The sequence below is a fragment of the Marmota marmota genome, unplaced genomic scaffold, assembly GCF_001458135.2.
Source record: "Marmota marmota marmota unplaced genomic scaffold, marMar, whole genome shotgun sequence".
NCBI lineage: Eukaryota > Metazoa > Chordata > Mammalia > Rodentia > Sciuridae > Marmota > Marmota marmota.
Window position 1 is genome coordinate 6,817,242 of NW_025999999.1, and position 19,161 is coordinate 6,836,402.

The 19,161-nt window shown below is 42.4% G+C and overlaps 1 protein-coding gene across 6 annotated transcripts in view; it reads left to right on the forward strand.

The window, feature by feature from the left end:
* Positions 1 to 18,928: 18,928 nt before the first annotated feature.
* The window catches only part of Btrc (beta-transducin repeat containing E3 ubiquitin protein ligase), a 193,417-nt gene continuing 193,184 nt past the window's right edge, over positions 18,929 to 19,161 (forward strand). For all 6 annotated transcript variants that reach the window (XM_015494682.2, XM_048807190.1, XM_048807189.1 and 3 more), the window contains exon 1: positions 18,929 to 19,086. In XM_015494682.2, the coding sequence (XP_015350168.1) occupies positions 19,039 to 19,086 (48 nt within the window). In that variant the 5' untranslated portion in view covers positions 18,929 to 19,038. The remainder of the gene's footprint in view (positions 19,087 to 19,161) is intronic.

Sequence of the window (19,161 nt, forward strand, 5' to 3'; positions counted from 1 at the left end):
AACCTTCTCATTTATATGTAAAGCAGCCATTAGTCATAGCTCCGTTCCCACACACTGCCTGATGTACAATCACATTTTGCAGCGGATGAATCTTTCCACACAGCTGCTCTGCTATGAATAATCCGTCTCCAGGCCCATAAATCAGAAAAAAATCATGCACCTCGTTCGCCTGATCCTTACACAAAGTCATATATTTTACATGAGGACGAGCTAAATATTCATGAGTCTTAAAGGCTTTTTTCATAGGCACTTGTTGGGGTTGTTTTCTACTATTGGGGGGATACCAAGGTTGTATTTAGGAGAAGAAGGATTTTTAGAAAAAAGGAGGAGGGAGAGAGAATCTGTGTGTGTGTGTGTGTGTGTATGTGTGTGTGGTGTGTGTGCTTGAGACAGAAAAGAAAAAGAGATTGATTGAGATTCCAAGCTTATCTCTTAGTCTAGGAGTCATGTGGGACAAAGGATGCTCATGTGAGGTCTTAAAAACATGATGAATACTTGTTTACCTGAGCTTCCATCCTTCTCAGAGCCATAAATATTGCCTCCCTGACCTTCAAGGTCATTTCATGAACCTTTGCCCTCTGACCTGTGGAGCAATGAATTTGACCCTTTTTGGTGAAGAGAGGTAGCTGAAAGCCCCACCTGGATGTGATAAAAGCAAAATTTGGGGTGAAGGAGGGGGACAGTGAGGAAATCAGCAGATGTGCAGGAAATCACTCTGATGCTACCACATACCTACATACAACTGAAGGCCTCCAGAAGCTTCCCCGTTTCCTCTGTGCCCCATTCTTTTTCCAGAGAGCACTTAAGATGGCTTTTCCTGCCCCTGCACTTAATCTCCCTCCCCTCCCCTCTATCTTTCCACTCTCAGGCCTCATCATCGAATTCTCCTCTCTAGGGCTTTTTCCTCAGACATCATGGACAGCTCCTCAAACTCTTTCCCTCCCCTCAAATGCAAAACCTGACACCTGACCCTCCAAGAAGTCTCCTTCACTAAATGGAGGCAGAGGCTGCAGAGTTACTTGCCTTGCTGTGAGCCCCTCTGCTCCCGCCTCCCCTCGCTATCCCACTTGTCACACAGCCCCTCTGCTGGCAGGTGCTTTTTCATTTTATGCTGGCATTCGCTCAGCATTTGTCTGTGTGTTCACTGGTGCTGTCTGTCTGACTCATTAATGCCATGGTCTGCAGTGGAGATGATGATGTGTCCTCAGATTCCTTGGAAGGGTAGAAAATCCTTCTTCCTGATTTCATTGACAACATGAAGAACATATGTCTAGTTCAGATTTCTCAGATTTAGTTTAAAATCTGGAGACACACATAAAGGCTCAGGCTCTCTTAGTGTTCAGTGGATAATAATAATGCTTTGGGTTCAAGTGGCTGCCCTCAGGGGAAGGACTGTAGGGAGACTATAGGGGTACCTCACTGGGCTACTTCTTTATTTTAATTTTTCACAGTACTAGGGAATTGAACCCAGGGTCTCATGCATGCTAAGCAAGCACTCTAGCACTTAGCTACAGCCCATCCCTGATTGCTTCTTTATTAAAAACCACTTCTCTGAGCCAGGCTTAGTGGTGCATGCCTGTAATCCCAGCAGCTTGGGAGACTGAGACAGGAGGATTGTGAGTTCAAAGCCAGCCTCAGTAATGGTGAGGTGCTAAGCAACTCAGTGAGACCCTATGTCTAAATAATATATATATATATAAATAAAAAGGTTGGGAATGTGGTTCAGTGGCTGAGTTCAATCCCTTGTACCCACCCCCCAACAAAAAAAGAAAGAAAGAAAACCATTTCTCTGGCTGGGAATGGTAGTCCACGTCTGTCATCCCAGCCACTGAACCTGAGGAGGATCCCAAGTTCAAAGCCAGACTTAGCAACTTAGAGAGGCCCTAAGCAATTAGTGAGGCCCTGTCCCAAAATAAAAAATAAGAAGGGCTGGGGATGTAGCTCAGTAGTAAAGCACTCTGGTTCCAATTCCTGGTGCCAAAAAATAAAATAAAATCACTGGGCTGGGGTTGTGGCTCAGTGGTAGGGTGCTTGACTAGAACATGTGAGGCACTGGGTTTGATCCTCAGCACACATAAAAATAAATAAAATAAAGTTTTAAAAAAATTACTTCTCTTGCATAGCATGCATGAAGCCCTGGGTTCAGTCTCCAGCATCACAATAAATACATCCATAAAGTCACTTCTATAACAGATGGGCAAACTGAGGTATAATCTTGGCAGTTACTTTCTCAAAGTCAAATCAAGAGGTAATGATAGGATGCTGCAATTACATCTGAGTTGACTTGTGATTTTTAACTCTGGGCATCACTTTTCCCACTAGCCTCCTGGGCCAAAGGCCAGGGGTCCAAGCCTTTCTCCATTTCTCTAAGTTCTAGGGGCTTACCTGTTGTTCTGCTGCCCCTTGCTCCTCTCCTGTTTGCAGACCACTTTTCTCCTGTTCACGGAGAATTAAGTCAAAGAATCGCCAGAGAGAAGGAAAAAGTCCAAACAATCACAGATGGCAACCTCAAAAATTTAATTTAAAATCATTCTTTATTATCCAAAATATTAAAATTAAAGCTATAATGCCCAAAGGAAAACACAGATTAAAACCCCCAATGTTTCACAGCCTCTTCCTCAGGGGGTCCCCAAAACACTGAGTGAGAATGCTTTTGAAAAGAAAGCAGGAGTGCTGGCGCAAAGAGCCAACTGTAGATCATTGAGCCAAACACTCGGTGACTGACCCAATCAGCTTCCCTTAAAGCCAAACACCAACTGTTTCATATGCAATTAATGATTGCCCTGGCAAATTAAAGTGCATCAAGTCGTCACAGGCATCGTTGAATGAGAAGACACACAGCAGTCACAGGTATCTTGTCCCTGGCATCTACATAATGATATTACCAGGCTAATCTAGGCTCAGAGATTTAATTCTACAAAACACCATGCACTAAATATTTATATTCATAAAAGACTAAGGAAAAATGCCCACATGCTACTTCTAGGCTCCCCATTTATCTGGAAGAGTCCACTGGCTCATTTGCTGGGCTCTATAGTTGGGGGTGAAGAATATCAGTCAAATGTCAGTAGAATCCCAAATGTTCCTGCTCCCCAACTTCCATCTTCAAAAGGGCTCATTGTTGGATTGGATATTTAGAGGTACAAGAGAGGGGAAAGCCTCTTCCCTCTCTAGAGATACTAAAGCAGAAAAGGAAGCCCCTTCATACTTCAGGGCCCAAAAAAGGGCAGTACAATGAATGAGAATGTCTGTTCTCCATTTTTTCTTTTTTGTTGTGGTGCTGGGGATTGAACCTAGGGCCTTGTGAATGTGAGGCAAGCGCGCTACCAACTGAGCTACATCCCCACCCCCTCTTTTTTTTTTTGGTACTGGGGATTGAACTCAAGGGCACTTGACCACTGAGCTACATCCCCAGCCCTAGTTTTATTTATTTTTTATTTTTTGCATTTTATTTAGAGGCAGAGTCTCACTGAGTTGCTTAGCATTTTGCTGAGGCTGACTTTGAATTTGTGATCCTCCTACCTCAACCTCTCCAGCTACTGGGATTACAGGCAAGCGCCACAGAGCCTAACTCCTGTTCTCCATTCTTTGGTGCAGAAAATCAAAGTTCTGAGGCTGGGGTTGTATCTCAATGCTTGCCTCACACGTGGGAGGTACTGGTTTTGATCCTCAGCACCACATAAAAATAAAATAAAGGTATTGTGTCCATCTACAACTAAAAAAAAAAATCAAAGTCCAGAGGGGAATCAGAGACCATTACAGTCATTCTTTACAAATTCCAAAGTCTTAGAGAAATCACCGATGTAGTTTTGATCTGGGGTATCACTGTGCTTGAACAAAACTGAAGAATAGGGCCTCTCCAAATAATCATTAAAAGAAAAAAAAAAATTCAGCCAGGCACTGTGTGGCACACACCAGTAATCCCAGCGGTTTGGGAGGCTGAGTCAGGAGGATCTTGAGTTCAAAGCCAGCCTCAGAAACAGTGAGGTGCTAAGCAACTCAGTGAGACCCTGTGTCTAAATAAAATACAAACAAACAAACATACAAAATAGAGCTGGGATGTGGCTCAGTGGTTGAGTATCCCTGAGCTTAATTTGTGGTACAACCCCCACCCCACCCCCACAAAAAAATCCAATACAAATGGAAAGAAAATGTGTTTTCTTTGGCCTTTTGGATTTGTGTTCATTTTTTTCTACTGGAGCCTGATTCTGAGTTTATGACCCTTACTCAAATATCCTCATTGTAGTACACTTCTGGGCCTGAGCATCCCAGCATATAAAGCACAGAAGCTAACAGGGCTTGGCCTACCCGCTACCCTCATGGGGTTGCCAGGATCATTTCTGTGTTCCTACCAAAGACTTCTCTCCCCACTGGTATCTCAAACCCAAATTGTTCAACCCAATCCCAGCTGCCCTTTCTCTCTCTCTGGCAGCAAATGCATTTGATGGAGTCTGTCTGTTCCCTGTGCACACCATGACTTGAAGCCTTCAGCAACTTTTCCAGGGCTCTGCATATTACAATCAAGATGGGATCAGCTAATAAAAATTACATTGGTTACAATCCAAAAAGTTTAACCAGCCTTAAGGGTTTCATGGCTATGCATTACACATTTCAATTTTCCTACAATTAAGCTAACAACAAATAATATTGACAAATAAACTGCCAGATCGCTAGCAAAAGCCCAGCCGTGGGAAGGGAGAGTATGTTCATAGTCATTGCCTACTCATGAGGTCTAGCCTGTGAGTTCTAGCACACTGGGTATTGGCACTAGAGCTGCTCGGGTACAAGGGTGATGAGGAATAGTTGCTGGCCTTCCTCCTGAAAAAAAGAATTTTAAAAAGATGACCATCCTGACTCCTGCCTTCCTGCTACCTCCAAGGAATTTTTTTGCTGGTTTCCACTGATTTCTAGTGGAGACAGTTCAGAATAAGCAGACCTATATTCTCATGAGGCACAACTATATCAGCTCATTAATTAACTTCAAGTCACAAATCCAGGGGCTAAAATCAATGACCTAGAACTAGCACAATCTGGGGGCAGGTAAGACTAAGAGTCTCAATGGTAACCCTCTTTATTTATTTATTTATTTATATTTGTTCTAATTAGTCATACACGATAGCAGAATGCATTTCGATTCATTGTACCCAAATGGAGCACAGCTTTTCATTTCTCTGGTTGAACATGATGTAAAGTTGCACCACATGTGCTGTCAAACATGAACCTAGGGTAATGATGTTCATCGAATTCCACCATCTTTCCTACCCCCTATATCCACTCCCTTTCCCTCCCTCCCCTTTGCCCAATAAAAGTCCTCCATTCTCCCCACACATTTCCCCCCCCCCAATTATGTTCTCAGAGAGAACATTTGGTTTTTGATTTTGGGGGATTGGCTTACTTTGGTTAGCATGATATTCTCCAATTCCATCCATTTACATGCAAATGTCATAATTTTGTCCTCTTTTAATGCTAAGTAATATTCCATTGTGTATATGTACCACAGTTTCTTTATCCATTCATCTGTTGAAGGGCATTTAGGTTGATTCCTCAGTTTAGCTATTGTGAATTGAGCTGTTTTGAATGTTGATGTGGCTGTGTCACTATAGTATGCTGATTTTAAGTCCTTTGGATATAGACTGAGGTCAAATGGTGGTTCCATTCCAAGTTTTCTAAGGAATCAGTGAAGACCCGTTTTTACATAGATGTTGATAGAGGTCTATGGAGGCCAGATTTCTTCCTCCCTGGTTTCCCTGGCACGAGGGAGGGAGATTTTGTAAGAGGAAAAGAATTTCTGGAGGCTGAAAGATGTTTTGAACCTCATCTACAAAACTAAGGCCAAATTACTTCTCAAGTTGTTTCTATTACTCAGTGGTGGGGAGGAAGCCAGCAGGAAGAAGGGCTAGGAGAGAGGGACTAATAAGGGAACAAGGATCACTGTCTTCATGTAATCGATTTACCATGCACCAAACACTGGGGGAAGTGCATTCACCCATTAACTTATCCTTATAATGATCCGATGAGGTAGACTATTATCTATCCCATTTTTCAGAAAAAGAAACTGAGGCTTAGAGAAGTTAAATAACTAACTGGCCCAGGAATTGAGCTCAGATTTTGAGTCTGCGCTTTTAACCATAAAACCAAGAAAAGGGCCAAATAATTGAAAGTCCACACAGTGTTTTTCAATAGTAGCATCTAAATTCTGATTTAAGCTAGAAAGCTAGAAACAGCCTTCTGCATCACTTTGATACTACATTTGAGCTTCATCAAAATCAACAAGTATCTGACCAGAACCCAGAATCATAGGTGGCATGAGAGACTGAGGAACTATTCTGATTTCTCAGATTATGGCCAGAGGACAATCTTTTACTCAAGTCTTCTGGAAAGCTGGTTAAAATGAAGATTCACTGATTTCCCCCATCCTCTTGACCAGAATCTTAGAATATAGGGATCCTGAATTTGCCATTTAACAAGCTCTTCAGATGATTCTTAGGCATCCCAAATTGGAAAGCCACCAGTATAAACTAGTGAACATGTAGATCATCACTAATTTATTAGACCCTAGGCAGCCCTCACCTCTACTTCCCCTGCTCTCTGTAGCCTCTCATACATGTCCTCTTTTCTTTGTTCCAATTCACTCTGGTCCCCATGCTTATTCCTCCATTGCCCACCTGTGCTTGTGGGGGTTTTTTGGTGGGATACTGAGGGTACTTAACCACTGAGCCACATCCTCAGCCGTTTTTATATTTTATTTTGAGTCAGGGCCTCACTAAGTTGCTAAGACTGGCTTTGAATTTGTGATCCTTCTGCCTCAGCCTCTGGAGCTACTGGGATTACAGGCCTGTGCATCACGTTCAGCTCTATGTTTGTGTTTTACACATCTGGGCCTAGTATGGCCTCTTTCCTTCTCTCACTCTTTCTTCAATGTGTGTGTGTTTTTTTAATATATATATTTTTAGTTGTAGTTGGACACAATACATTTATTTTATGTGGGGCTGAGGATTGAACACAGAGCCTCACACATGCTAGGCAAGCGCTCTATTGCTGAGCCACCACTCAAGCCCCTCAATGTGGTTTTTATTTAAGTGTCACATTCATACAGAAAAGTACTCATAGTAATAAGATTACAGCTTGATCAATTCTTTCAAAGAGAATACACCCATGTAGCTAGCATGGAGTCTCTTTTTTTTTTTTTTTTTTTTTTTTTAAATTGCAAATTTGGCTCTAGCACTGAGGNCCCCCCCACCCCCGTACTGGGAATTGAACCCAAGGGGTGTTCTATCACTGAGCTAGATCCACAGTCCTTTTTTAAAATTTTATTTTAAGACAGAATCTTGCTAAATTGTCCTGGCCGGCCTCAAATTTGTGATCCTTCTGCCTTGGCCTCTGAAATCTCTGGGATTACAGTCATGCACCACAGGCACCCAATGATAATTACAAATTTCAAATTGCTAATCCTGAAGAAACTAATTGGATGCTGTAATGATTCAGGGCTAAGGAGCAGCCAGTCATGAGAGGGTAAAGAGCAGTTTGGGCTGGTGGTATAGCCAGGGGTAAAGGCTCCAAGATGGGACATACCTGATCTCAAGTGAGGAATTTTTTTCCCCTCTGACTTTGGGGGGTCTCTCTATATTGCCCTGGTTGGTCTGGAACTCCTGGGTTCAAGGAATCTTTGTGCTTCAGCCTCCCAAGTAGTGGGGACTATAGCATATACTGCCACATTGAGTTCTCTGCCTCTTTTTTACATAGAACCACTTTCTCTTTTCAGAAAAATAAAAGTTCATCAATATAAGCCTCAACTCCTTAGTGAGGTAGAGAAAGGGAAGGATATGAACTTTTATTTTGATTTTTTTTCCTTCCCGGAAATGTTTGAATAGGATTTATCTTAGGCACTCTTTGAAGTTAATCTTCAGTTTGTCCTCAATGGATTTGTCCTTGAACTAAGACTCTGAGCTGCCTCTGGTACTTTACAAGTTTTAGTGGGAGAATCACAAAGTAGCTCTGTTCAGGAGTGCAGAGGTTCAGAATTGAGAGTTTCATTGGTGGTCTTAGAAGCTACACTCATTTGTTCCCAAAGTAAGGTTGACGCAGATGCCTTGGCACTGAAGGGAGCAGGCAGCATATAGTCCATGACCCCAAAGAGTTTGGCTGGAACCATTCAAGTTCTCATCTAGTACTGATGAGTTGAATACAAATGTTTTACCCATCCATAGAAACCTGACAATTCAAGGGCAGCTCTGTGGCTCTCTCATCTTTCTCCTTCTGCCCATATCAGTATAGGGCCTTCATGACCCTGACACTTCTGGAAGGCAGTACACACCCTTCTATTTACCTCCTCTCTCTTCTACTTGCACCCTAGTCAATGCTCAGATCCTCTTTCAATCATGTCTCCCAAGTTCTGACCCCTTCCCCGACAGATAACTGCTTTGGGGAAATTGTTGGGAGGTGAATTCTCCTAACCAAATAATTACAACTTTCAATTATTATCAGCTTTACAATCCTTTGCATATTTTCCCTGTGTTCAGAGAAGGTAAATTCAAAGAAACCTACAAAAAACTACTTAGGATTAAAATAGAGCAAACTAAGTTATTTGTATTTATGAATATATCAAAATGAATACCATTATTATGTAGAACTATAATGCGCTAATATGCATTTTTTTTATATTTATTTTTTAGTTATAGATAGACACAAGATCTTCATTTTATATTTATGTGGTGCTGAGGATTGAACCCAGTGCCTCACAAATGCTAGGCAAGCGCTCTACCTCTGAGCCACAATCCCAGCCCCCACTAATATGTATTATATATTTTAAAAGACTGTCTATTTAAAAAAACCTACTTGGTCATACATAGATTCAAGTTAAGGCCCCGAAGCCAAATTCTGGTAAATGAATCTTTGCTGTGTCCGCTCTGGGGCTGAGTCCTTGACAGGATTCTCTTTCAGTTCCTTGTTATCATCAGCAGCAGCAGCACCTCTTCTGTCTGATATTTACTGAGTTCTTACCATGAACTGGGCATGAGTAAGCTGCTTTACATGGATTGTCTCCCCCTGACCCAGTAGAACTTAGACTAAGCCTGAATCAGAGGGTCAATCTCCTAGGCTCAGCTACGGCTAGGCAGACCCATAAACCAGGATTGGAACCAGCAGGGAGAACACAGGGACTGGGGATAAAGTTTATGTAGATTGCTTTCTGACAGCTGGGACACACATGTTTTGGACAGTTTTCTGACAGACGCCAGAGAATAGCACTCAGTCTCATGTCCATTTAATAATTGTGCAAAGGGGTGGGGTTATGATTCAGTGGTAGAGTGCTTGCTTAGCCTGTGTGAGGCACTGGGTTCAATTTTCAGCACCGCATATAAATAATAAATAAAATAAAGATCCACCAACAACTAAAAAAAATTTTTAAAAACTCTGCAGAAAGGTGCTTGCTAAGGATGAAAAATGTATGCTCAGGAATGCTTTGGGGTCAGAAATCAGTACAGACCTTTTTAACCTTGTATATCATAACTACTGATTTATTTATGGATGAAATGATATCTGAGATTTGCACCAATACAATTCAAAGGAGGAAGAAGTAGCCATAGGTTAATATTTTTGAAGCTGGGTAATGAGTAATAGGAAGTTTATATTTTTCTCTTTACCTGTCTATATGCTTGAGAGTTTACATAATTGAAAGTTAGATATATACATATGTGCCTACACACACATATATGTTCTATGCTTTTTTTGTGGGGGGATACCAGTGATTGAACTCAGAGGCACTTAACCACTTAACATCCTCAGCCCCCGTGCCCCCCCCCTTTTGTTTGAGACAGGGTCTCATTAAATTGCTGAGGCTGGCCTTGAACTTGCTATCCTCCTGCCTCAGCCTCCCAAGTCACAGGAATTACAGGGATGTGCCACCACACTTGGCATGTTCTATGCTCTTTTCCCCTTTGTGTGTGCATGAATGCATATGTATGTGATTCCATTTTTTTTTCTTGGTTGTTTTGCTATTGTTTCTGAATTAAGGTGCTTTTTTTTTAAATACTTTTTTAAAGATGTCAATGGACCTTTATTTTATTGATTTATTTATATGTGATGCTGGGAATCGAACCCAGTGCCTCGCACATGCCAGGCAAGTGCTCTACCACTGAGCCACAACCCCAGCCCAATTAAGGTGCTTTTTAAAAAAATCACCTATTTAGGGACTGGGGATGTAGCTCAGTTGGTAGAGTGCTTGCCTCGCATACACAAGACCCAGCACCATACAAAAAAAGATTACCTATTTTGGCTTTGGCAAAGACAAACCAGGCCAAATATACTTCATTTGCATTTGGGCAAGTGTGAAAAAAAAGTTATGAGCTCTTAGGACCCAGGTGCTGTTATGACAGAAGGGTCAATCATGGGAGAAACCAAGAACCAAGAAGACAGATATTCTGGGACGGGAATCCAACCTCTTTGCATAACTGTCCTGGCTCCTTCCTTCACACCTGGCTCCCTTCCTCACAGCTGTTCCTCTCAAAATTTTTTCTCTAGTTGGGCACAATGGGGTAATGCCTGTAATCCCAACTACCAGGGAGGTTGAGGCAGGAGAATCACAAGTTCTAGGCCAGCCTAGGTAACTTATACTATTTAAAAAAATTTTAAAAGATGCTATGCCCGGTGGCACATGCCTATAATCCCAGTGGCTTGGGAGGCTGAGGCAGGAGGATCATAAATTCAAAGCCAGCCTAAGCAAAATCGAGGTGCTAAGCTACTCAGTGAGACCCTGTCTCTAAATAAAATCCAAAATAGTACTGGGGATGTGGCTCAGTGGTTGAGTACCCCTGAACTTGCGGTCCTCCTATCTCAGCCTCCCAAATTGCTGGGATTACAGGTCTGCACCACCATACCCAGCCTGCACCTGGCTTCTTAATTCTTTTTATTTTCCAAGTTTTATTTATTTTTTGGGAGGTGGAGGGGTGGGTAGTGGTACTGGGGATTTAACTCAGGGCTGCTTAACACTGAGCTACATCCATAGTCCTTTTTTTAATTTTGAAACAGGGTTCCGCTAATTGCTTAGGACCTCTCTAAATTTCTGAAGTTGTCTTCAAACTTGAAGATCCTCCTGTCTCAGTCTCCAGAGTTGCTGGAATTACAGGTGTGTGCCACAATGCTCAGCTCAAGTTTTTATTTTGGATAAAGTTTTTTTCTTTCTCTTGTCTCTTCTTTCTTCTCCTTCTCCTGTTTCTTTGCGGTGCTAGGAATTTAATCCAGGTTAAACCCTTTGAAAAACTGAGAGAGTAAAATAAATTACTATAACCCTTCACTTAGTTTTGCCAGTTTTTTCTTAACATTTTGCCGCATATGTTGTGGTTCTCTCCCCCTCTTCCTCCTTCCTTCCCTTTCTCTTTCCCTTGTCTTTCTACATGCACTCTAATCATTTGAGAGTTAGCAGAGGCCATCGAAGTATTTTACTCAGAGTATTTCAACCTCCTAGGAGAAAGGATATTCTCTGATTCTCTTAGTCTCAGGAATTATTACATTCAGGAATTTTAACATTGATAAAACATTCTTACTTAAATCTACTGCCCATATTGACAGAGAGAGAGAGAGAGAGAGAGAGAGAGAGAGAATGAATATGAATATGAATTATTCCAGGGTCCATTAATCAGGGATCATTCATTGTATTCGTTGTTGTGCCTCTTTACTTTCTACTGAACTGTCTCTTCTCTTTCAAATAAAACAAGGAATATTCTTTCTTTTGGTACCAGGGATTGAACCCAGGGATACTTAACCACTGATCCACATCCCCAATCCTTTTTTATATTTTCTTTAGAGACAGGGTCTCACTGAATTGCTTAGGGCCTTGCTAATCTGCTGAGGCTGGCTTTGAACTCATGATCCTCTTTGGGGTTCTGTCCTAGCCCTGTTGCTTTCTATTGCTTGTGCTTTCCCTGGGTGATTTTATACTTTCCTGGGGGGCTTTAGTTACCAACTATATGCCACAGACCCCTATCTGCCAGCCCTTTTCTCTATTTTCAGTTCCAAATATTCAATGACCTCCCCGATGTTTGAATCCATGTGGAAGTCTCACAGGCACCTTGAAGCAATATGTCCAGAAAAGAACTGATTATCTCTCCACCACCTGCTCCTTCTGTTGTGCTCCCTGTCTCAAAACATGGCACCTCTCATTCATCCTGTTTCCTGAGACAGATACCTAGAAGTTATCTTTGACACATCCCTTTGACATCATCCATGACATATCTAATCAATCACCAAGTCTCACTGATTTTATCTTATTAGTGTCTCTGGAATCCATCTACTTCATTCTGTTCTCACCACCTCCCTCATTTAGGCTGCCATCATCTCTCCCAGGAAGATTTCAGCAACCTCATAATCCTTTTTTCCAGCCTCCAGCTGTGCTCCATTCTAATCTATTCTCTATCCTGGGCTCTGAGTGATTTTCTAAAAATACAAATCCGACCATGCTACAGCCCTGCTTAACATTTTTCAGTAGTTTCCCACAGCCCTCAGGATAAAGTCTGAATGCTGTAAGTTGGCCTGTAAGCTGGGGTGAGAGTCAAGATATTTTATAGCTGGTAGGGTACAAACACTGACCCCAGTTACAAAGGATGTCAGCTAGTTCACCTGACTAGCACGTGCTGACTGAATAATGGCTTCCTATAGAGCTCCATACAATTTCTCTGCCAGTGCCACTCTTCCCCTAAGTCACACTGACTTTGTTTTGGTTCCCCAAATGTACCATCAAACATGTAGTTAGTGGGCTGGGGTTGTGGCTCAATGGTGGAGCACTTGCCTTGCACATGTGAGGCACTGGGTTAGATCCTCAGCACCACATAAAATGAATAAAGGTATTGCATTTATGTACAACTTAAAAAAATGTAAAAAACAAAACAAACTTAGAGTTAGTTACCTTTGTCTGAAGTAATCTTTCCTGTGTTTTACATCACCATTCCACCCCATCCCTACCCCACAGAGTTGTCCTTCAGGGGACTGGCCATTATAGAATGGCCCTGGATGTCCATTAAGAAAAACTAGTCTGGATCACAATTCTCTGTTAATTCTCCTTCCACTTTGGCAGAGTGTCCTGAGGAGGTCCAATGGGACTAGCAAACTCTCAGAAGTGAAGAACTGACTTTTGATCATTTGTGAGGACAAGGAAGTGAGGAAAAGGGGGGAACATTCTTTCTTTAGCTTCCAGTATCACTCCTGCCAATTGAAATATAAATAACCTTTCCCAACTCTTTGGACAGACATTTTTACCCTAAGATTAAGCCTATCAGACATGAAATAGTTGCTGGGTTTTTATCAGTTAATCAATTCCTTTGCTTCCAGTCAACCTTGAAGTTAGGTTGGATGTCCTTGAGAAACAGAGGGGTATATTTTGCAGGAAAGAGTTTGGAAGGCAAATTAGGCATGGAGAGTACCTCTGGAGAGCCAGAGATCAGAAAGTAGGCACTGGGCATATAAAATCCAAGGCTGTGGTCTCAAACCTAGTTAGAACCACCTGGGGATCTTTTAAAATTACCATTGCCCAGGGCCTACAATGGAGCTATTAAATCACGATATGTGTGGGGGTGTGGTGGGGTAGAACTCGGGCATCAATATTTTTTTACAAAGCACCTCAAATGACTCTTTGTGCCATTGGGATTGAGAACTCAACTGGGTACAGGGAAAGGGGAACACACAGGCATGTGTGCACAATTTTTGGCTCCAGCCTGAAATACCAAACACTCATGACAGACATGGGGGGTGGAAGAACAGATTACTGTGCTTAAAGAAGCATTGTGGATTGAGGGTCTCATAGAGAAGGTAAAACTCATAGACTGACGAGAGAGAGAGAGAGAGAGAGAGAGAGAGAGAGAGAGAGAGGAAAGCTGGATAATGCCAAGTGTGGTAGAGTAGGGTAGGGGAGGTAGAGAATACCAGAGATCACTGCTAATGTCCAGGAAGAGATTGACTATGTGGTTGGCAGACACCAGAGCCCTTGCATGCAGGATAGGAAGCACATGCCCCACATGGATGCTATAGTGCATAAGATCCAGAGATACATTAACCACATCCCCACCACCCTGCCCCATGCAGTGACCTGTGACATTAAATTCAGAAACTACCTTATTGCAAAGGGCACAACCATAATAACATTGCTGACTTCTGTGCTGCATAATGACAAAATTCTCCAGCCCGGCGATGTTTAACCCAGGCCACTTTCTGGATGAGAGTGGCAACTTTAAGATAAGTGATTATTTCATGCCTTTTTCAACAGGAAAATGGATGTGGTTGGGAGAGAGACTGGCCCACATGGAGTTGTTTCTATTCCTAACTACCATTTTACAGAACTTTAACCTGAAATTTTGTTTGTCCCAAAGGACATTGACATGACTTGTACCAGCTTCACATCATTCCTGTCTGAAGGAGGTCAAAATACCTGGTTGTTCCTGTGCTGTTGTCTGCAATCCCTTCCTCTGGGGCTTCATCACTTCCTTCCCCCATCAAGGATGCCTTCTCTGAACTTTTTTTACATCTCCCCTTCCCTAAAGATCCAGGGAACACTCTGGGTCACTGCACAAACATATTTGTTATTCCTTATGCTCTGTAATCCTTATATTGACCACCCCAAGTGCTAATACTTATCTAATGCTGAGTTACTAGTATATTATCATTGTAACATACTGCAAAATGATTAGTATATGATAATTTAGAACCATTTCTCTCCTGCATATTCTAAGTAAAAGTGTTATTGGGGGTTGAGGATATAGCTCAGCAGCAGAGCAGGTTATTCATTCATACTTCTTTATGGATAACCAAGGTCCTGAGAAAAACCAAAAAGCAGGAAACAAGGTAACAGCATACACAATCTTGCTGGGAGTGATAGCACATGCCTGTAATCCCAGTGACTCAGGAGGCTCAGGCAGGAGGATTGGGAGTTCAAGAACAGCCTCAGCTGGTCATTCATGAATATATATGAATATATATATATATATATATATATATAGGCTGGGAATGTGGCTCAGTGGTTAAGTGCCCCTGGATTCAATCCCCAGTACCTACCAAAAATAAATAATAAAAAGTGTTATTAACTGCTAAAAAACTAATAGTTCATAAAACAATATCTATTTTGCAAGAATCATATAAACAAAAGGATAAACATTGCCTATGGAGGAAGGAAAAAGGGATCGGGCTATGGTGATAAAAGATAAATAATTAGGTAATTTTCTTCTCTCTCTCTCTCTCTTCCCCAGCCCCCTTTTCTCTTTCTTTTTAAAATTTTAAAATTTTGCTGTGCTGGGGATGGAGCCCAGGTTTACTCACATGCTAGGCAAATCTCTAGAATTGAGCTATATCCCCAGCCCCTACGTAATTTTTTTTTTTGTTGTTGTTGTTTTAAGTGGAACCTTGAAAAAAAATGAGTAAAAAGGAAAAGGGAAGCCTCCTAGGACTGCAAAATGATTAACCTAAACTAAGGCCAAGAAGCAGGAGTATGCTGAGTAGATGAAGGTGAGAAGTATGATCTGATTTGGATCGGAGAGGCATAGGAAAACAAACTGGGAAATGATGCTGAAAGAAAACTGGGTAAGATTATAAAGGTCTTGAAACCAGACAAAAGATCTTTTTTTTTTTTTTTTTCAGTTGAGCCCAGGGGTGTTTTACCACTGAGGTATGTGGAGGTATTGGAAAAAATATTTGATGAATACTGGCAAAATACAGACATTAATAGACAAGAATAAGTTAAGGAGTGCTACAAGATTTTAAATAGGAAGTTAGGAGTTGGGCACTGTGGCACATGTCTGTAATCCCAGAGACACAGGCTGAGGCAGGAGGATCACAACTTTAAGACCAAGCCTGGGTTTTCTTTTTTGTAGGGTTGGGATCCAACTCAGGTATAGGGCAGACCCAAGATGGCTTCCTCACCAAGACTTTCAGTGAGCTGATTTAAGTATGTAGCCAAGGTCATAAACACCCTGTTCAGTATATGTACTCAAGGTCATAAACAGCTGCATGCTCACTTATGTAATTTGTTGGCATCAAAGCTTCTTTGTTTAAAGATGGAGTTGGGGCAGAGGGCTGCAGTTCTTCTGAATAAAGTGCCGCAGTCTGGCTGGGCACAAATAACCAAGCCGCCACAAAAGCACTTGTATGTTCAAACAGGAAACTTTATTCCTGAACTCCACCAGCACTCCAGAACTCTCTCTCCCAACCACATCCATTTTCCTGTTGAAAAAGGCATGAAATAATCACTTATCTTAAAGTTGCCACTCTCATCCAGAAAGTGGCCTGGGTTAAACATCGNCAACTCCTCGGGAACTCCAAGAACTGCCCTATTGCCAGACAGTAAAGGTCTATCTACAATTGAATACACAGTTTAACATAATCATCATCATCTCAATGGCTCGCCTTTCAACCATTCCCTCTGGCAAATTGCTAGGTCATTCAGACTTGACTGTGGCTCTCAACAATAAAACATATCTACCATCCAACTGCATCTCAACTTTTCTTCCACCTGCCAGGATCCTGAATCTGTTTCCCAGGGTTTGAGCCCCTGCAGGACACTAGAGCCTTGCACATGCTAGGCAAGCTCTCTACCACTACACCCTTAGCCCCAAGGTGCACACATTTTAGAGTTACCAGAAACCTTTTCCAGATGACAAAAGGGAGGACTAAAAAAGGTTTTGTTAATTGCCCAAAGTCAACCTATTAACTGGTGAAAGAATGAGCTAGAACAAAGTTTTTCTTTCTTTCTTTCTTCTTCTTTTTTTTTAATCTTCCTCCAGTGCTGAGGATCGTTCCCAGGGACTTGTGCATGCTAAGCACGTGCTCCATCATTCATTGAGCTGTACCTCCCAACCCAGAACCATGTCTCTTAAATCCTAGTCCACTGAACTTTCCTAAAGCATGTTGTATGAGGGGGCTTAGAAAATCAAGACAATTTTCAATTCAGTTTTCTTGATTTGCTTGACCATAGTGGCCAATTTTTAACTAAGAGGATTCAGTCATTTTGTGACCAGCCCCTGCCAGCTCAGTTTCAAACCATATGTATATAAACTGTCTAGCTGACTGGACTTCTAAACAAAAACTCTTGTGTTTGTTTTACTAGTATTCACTTCTATATGACTGGACAGAGAGCACTGTCACTGATAGCCATTTTTTTCTTTCTTTCTTTCTTTTTTTTTTTGGTAACAGGGATTATTGAGGCACTTAACCACTGAGCCACATGCACCTGTGCTCCCCACCCCCCTGCTTTTTTTGTATTTTGTTTAGAGACATGGTATCACTGAATTTCTTAGGGCTTCACTAAGTTGCTGAGACTGGTTTTGAACTTGTGAATCCTTCTGTGATGGCCAGTCATATCAGGCAATATTTTCATACTTCTTTATGGATAACCAAGATAAACAAGTGAGTTTCAGCAGTAAACTCTCTGTCTCAGCCTCCTGAGCAGCTGGGATTAAAGGCATGTATCACCATGCCTGGTAGTGCCATTTTTTTCAGAGTAAGCATCTGTCAGTGTTTTCTACCTTGGGGTTGGCCTTCCTGTCCTTGGCCATGCTTCTGCTCATGCTCTTAATAGAACATGGTGCCCACCATGTTCTTCAATTGGGGTCCTAGTGGTGCAGACCACAGTAAGATCCCATGCCTCTTTGCCCAAGATGCTATTTCTCTTCAAGCTGCATCTGGCTCCTATAATTCCTTTGATAACCATATCACATTACTGCCTTAGCTCTATGAAAATTTCCAGGAAGTTTTCTAACCAACAAGTTCTAAGTCTTCTACAGTTTGCACTTGTGTAGACCTTTTTTTAAAAAAAATTCAAGAGCAAAGTTTTTATTAACTGAAAGTCTACAATGTGCTAGGTATTATGTTGAGTTCTGTGGACATAGGGATGACCAGGAAAGTGTCAACATACTAGAAATGTAAGCACCACAAGGAAAGGTCTGTCTTGTCTACAAATGAATTCCCATTTCTTGAGATAATGTCTGCACATGATGTGTACTCACTATTTATTGAAAGAACAAATGTGTAAAATAGTTTACAGCTGAGGTTTTGCCTATAAAAGGCATTTTACTAATTCAGTTATTTTATAAATTAAGATATTTTGTACCAGCTCATTCATAAAGTTTCCTTTAGCCAAATCCTAAGGTTTTTGTTTTTATCCTAAGGTATATCAAATTTCCCAAATAAACTGTATGGTCTCTTTTTATGGCCAAAGAAAATACTTATATGCTTTATTTGCTGGGTGGTTATTGTATTTCACCACTGAAGGACTTCTCACTTCAGTCAGTGCAGGACTTACATCTCAGGGTTAGGAATAGCAGGCTTTACTTTCTAAGCGCTAAACACCGAGAATTTCCTGAGCTGAGTTTTATCTGCTCCTGACTTACTATGGGGGAGGAAAGGTGTGAGAAAGTATGAGAGGATAGCTTAGGAGGATCTTGAAATTCTGCAGTAATCTGTGAGCTGCTGCCACGTGCCCATTGGATCTGAAACTATAGGTCTCAATCCTCCCGCAGGTGCCAGGTATTTGAAATGTGGGAGCGTATATGTTTCTAAAACCACCGTTAGGGCGGCCTGAGGAACTCCGAGTCTTCCGTTTCTCCTAGTATCTGGGTTACAGGTGAGGCATTGGTCGCCATCTTGATATTAAATGCCCCACAAGCCGCCACTAGCGTCTCCCGGTAACCACGGAGACACGCATGCCCCGCCCTCCCCTCATCTATAAACTACAATTCCCACCAGCGGATTTCCAAGCCCAAACTGCGAGTCTTCTAGGTTTGGCTTGCCGGCTACCGCAACCCTGCCGCAGTGATCCGCGGGAGTTGCGGTTCGTGGCTTGGCCTCGCCTTTCTCCGAGGGACGCTCCCGAACTACAAGTCCCGTGAGCCAGCGGGTCACGCGCGTGCGGAGCCGCTGGTCCTTCTCGTCACCCCCGCTTGAGCCCGTGAGGTAGGAGAGGGCGGGGGGAAGGAAGAGGAGGCGGGATCCCTGCGCTGCGTTGGCTGCGGCCTGGCACCAAAGGGGCGGCCCCGGTGGAGAGCAGATCCAGTGGCCCTGGCGATTATGGACCCGGCCGAGGCGGTGCTGCAGGAGAAAGCGCTCAAGTTTATGGTGAGGAGACGGTGCAGGCAGGGGAACGACGGAGGCGGGGTGGCATTGGAGACGTTTCTGAGCTTGGGCCTGGGC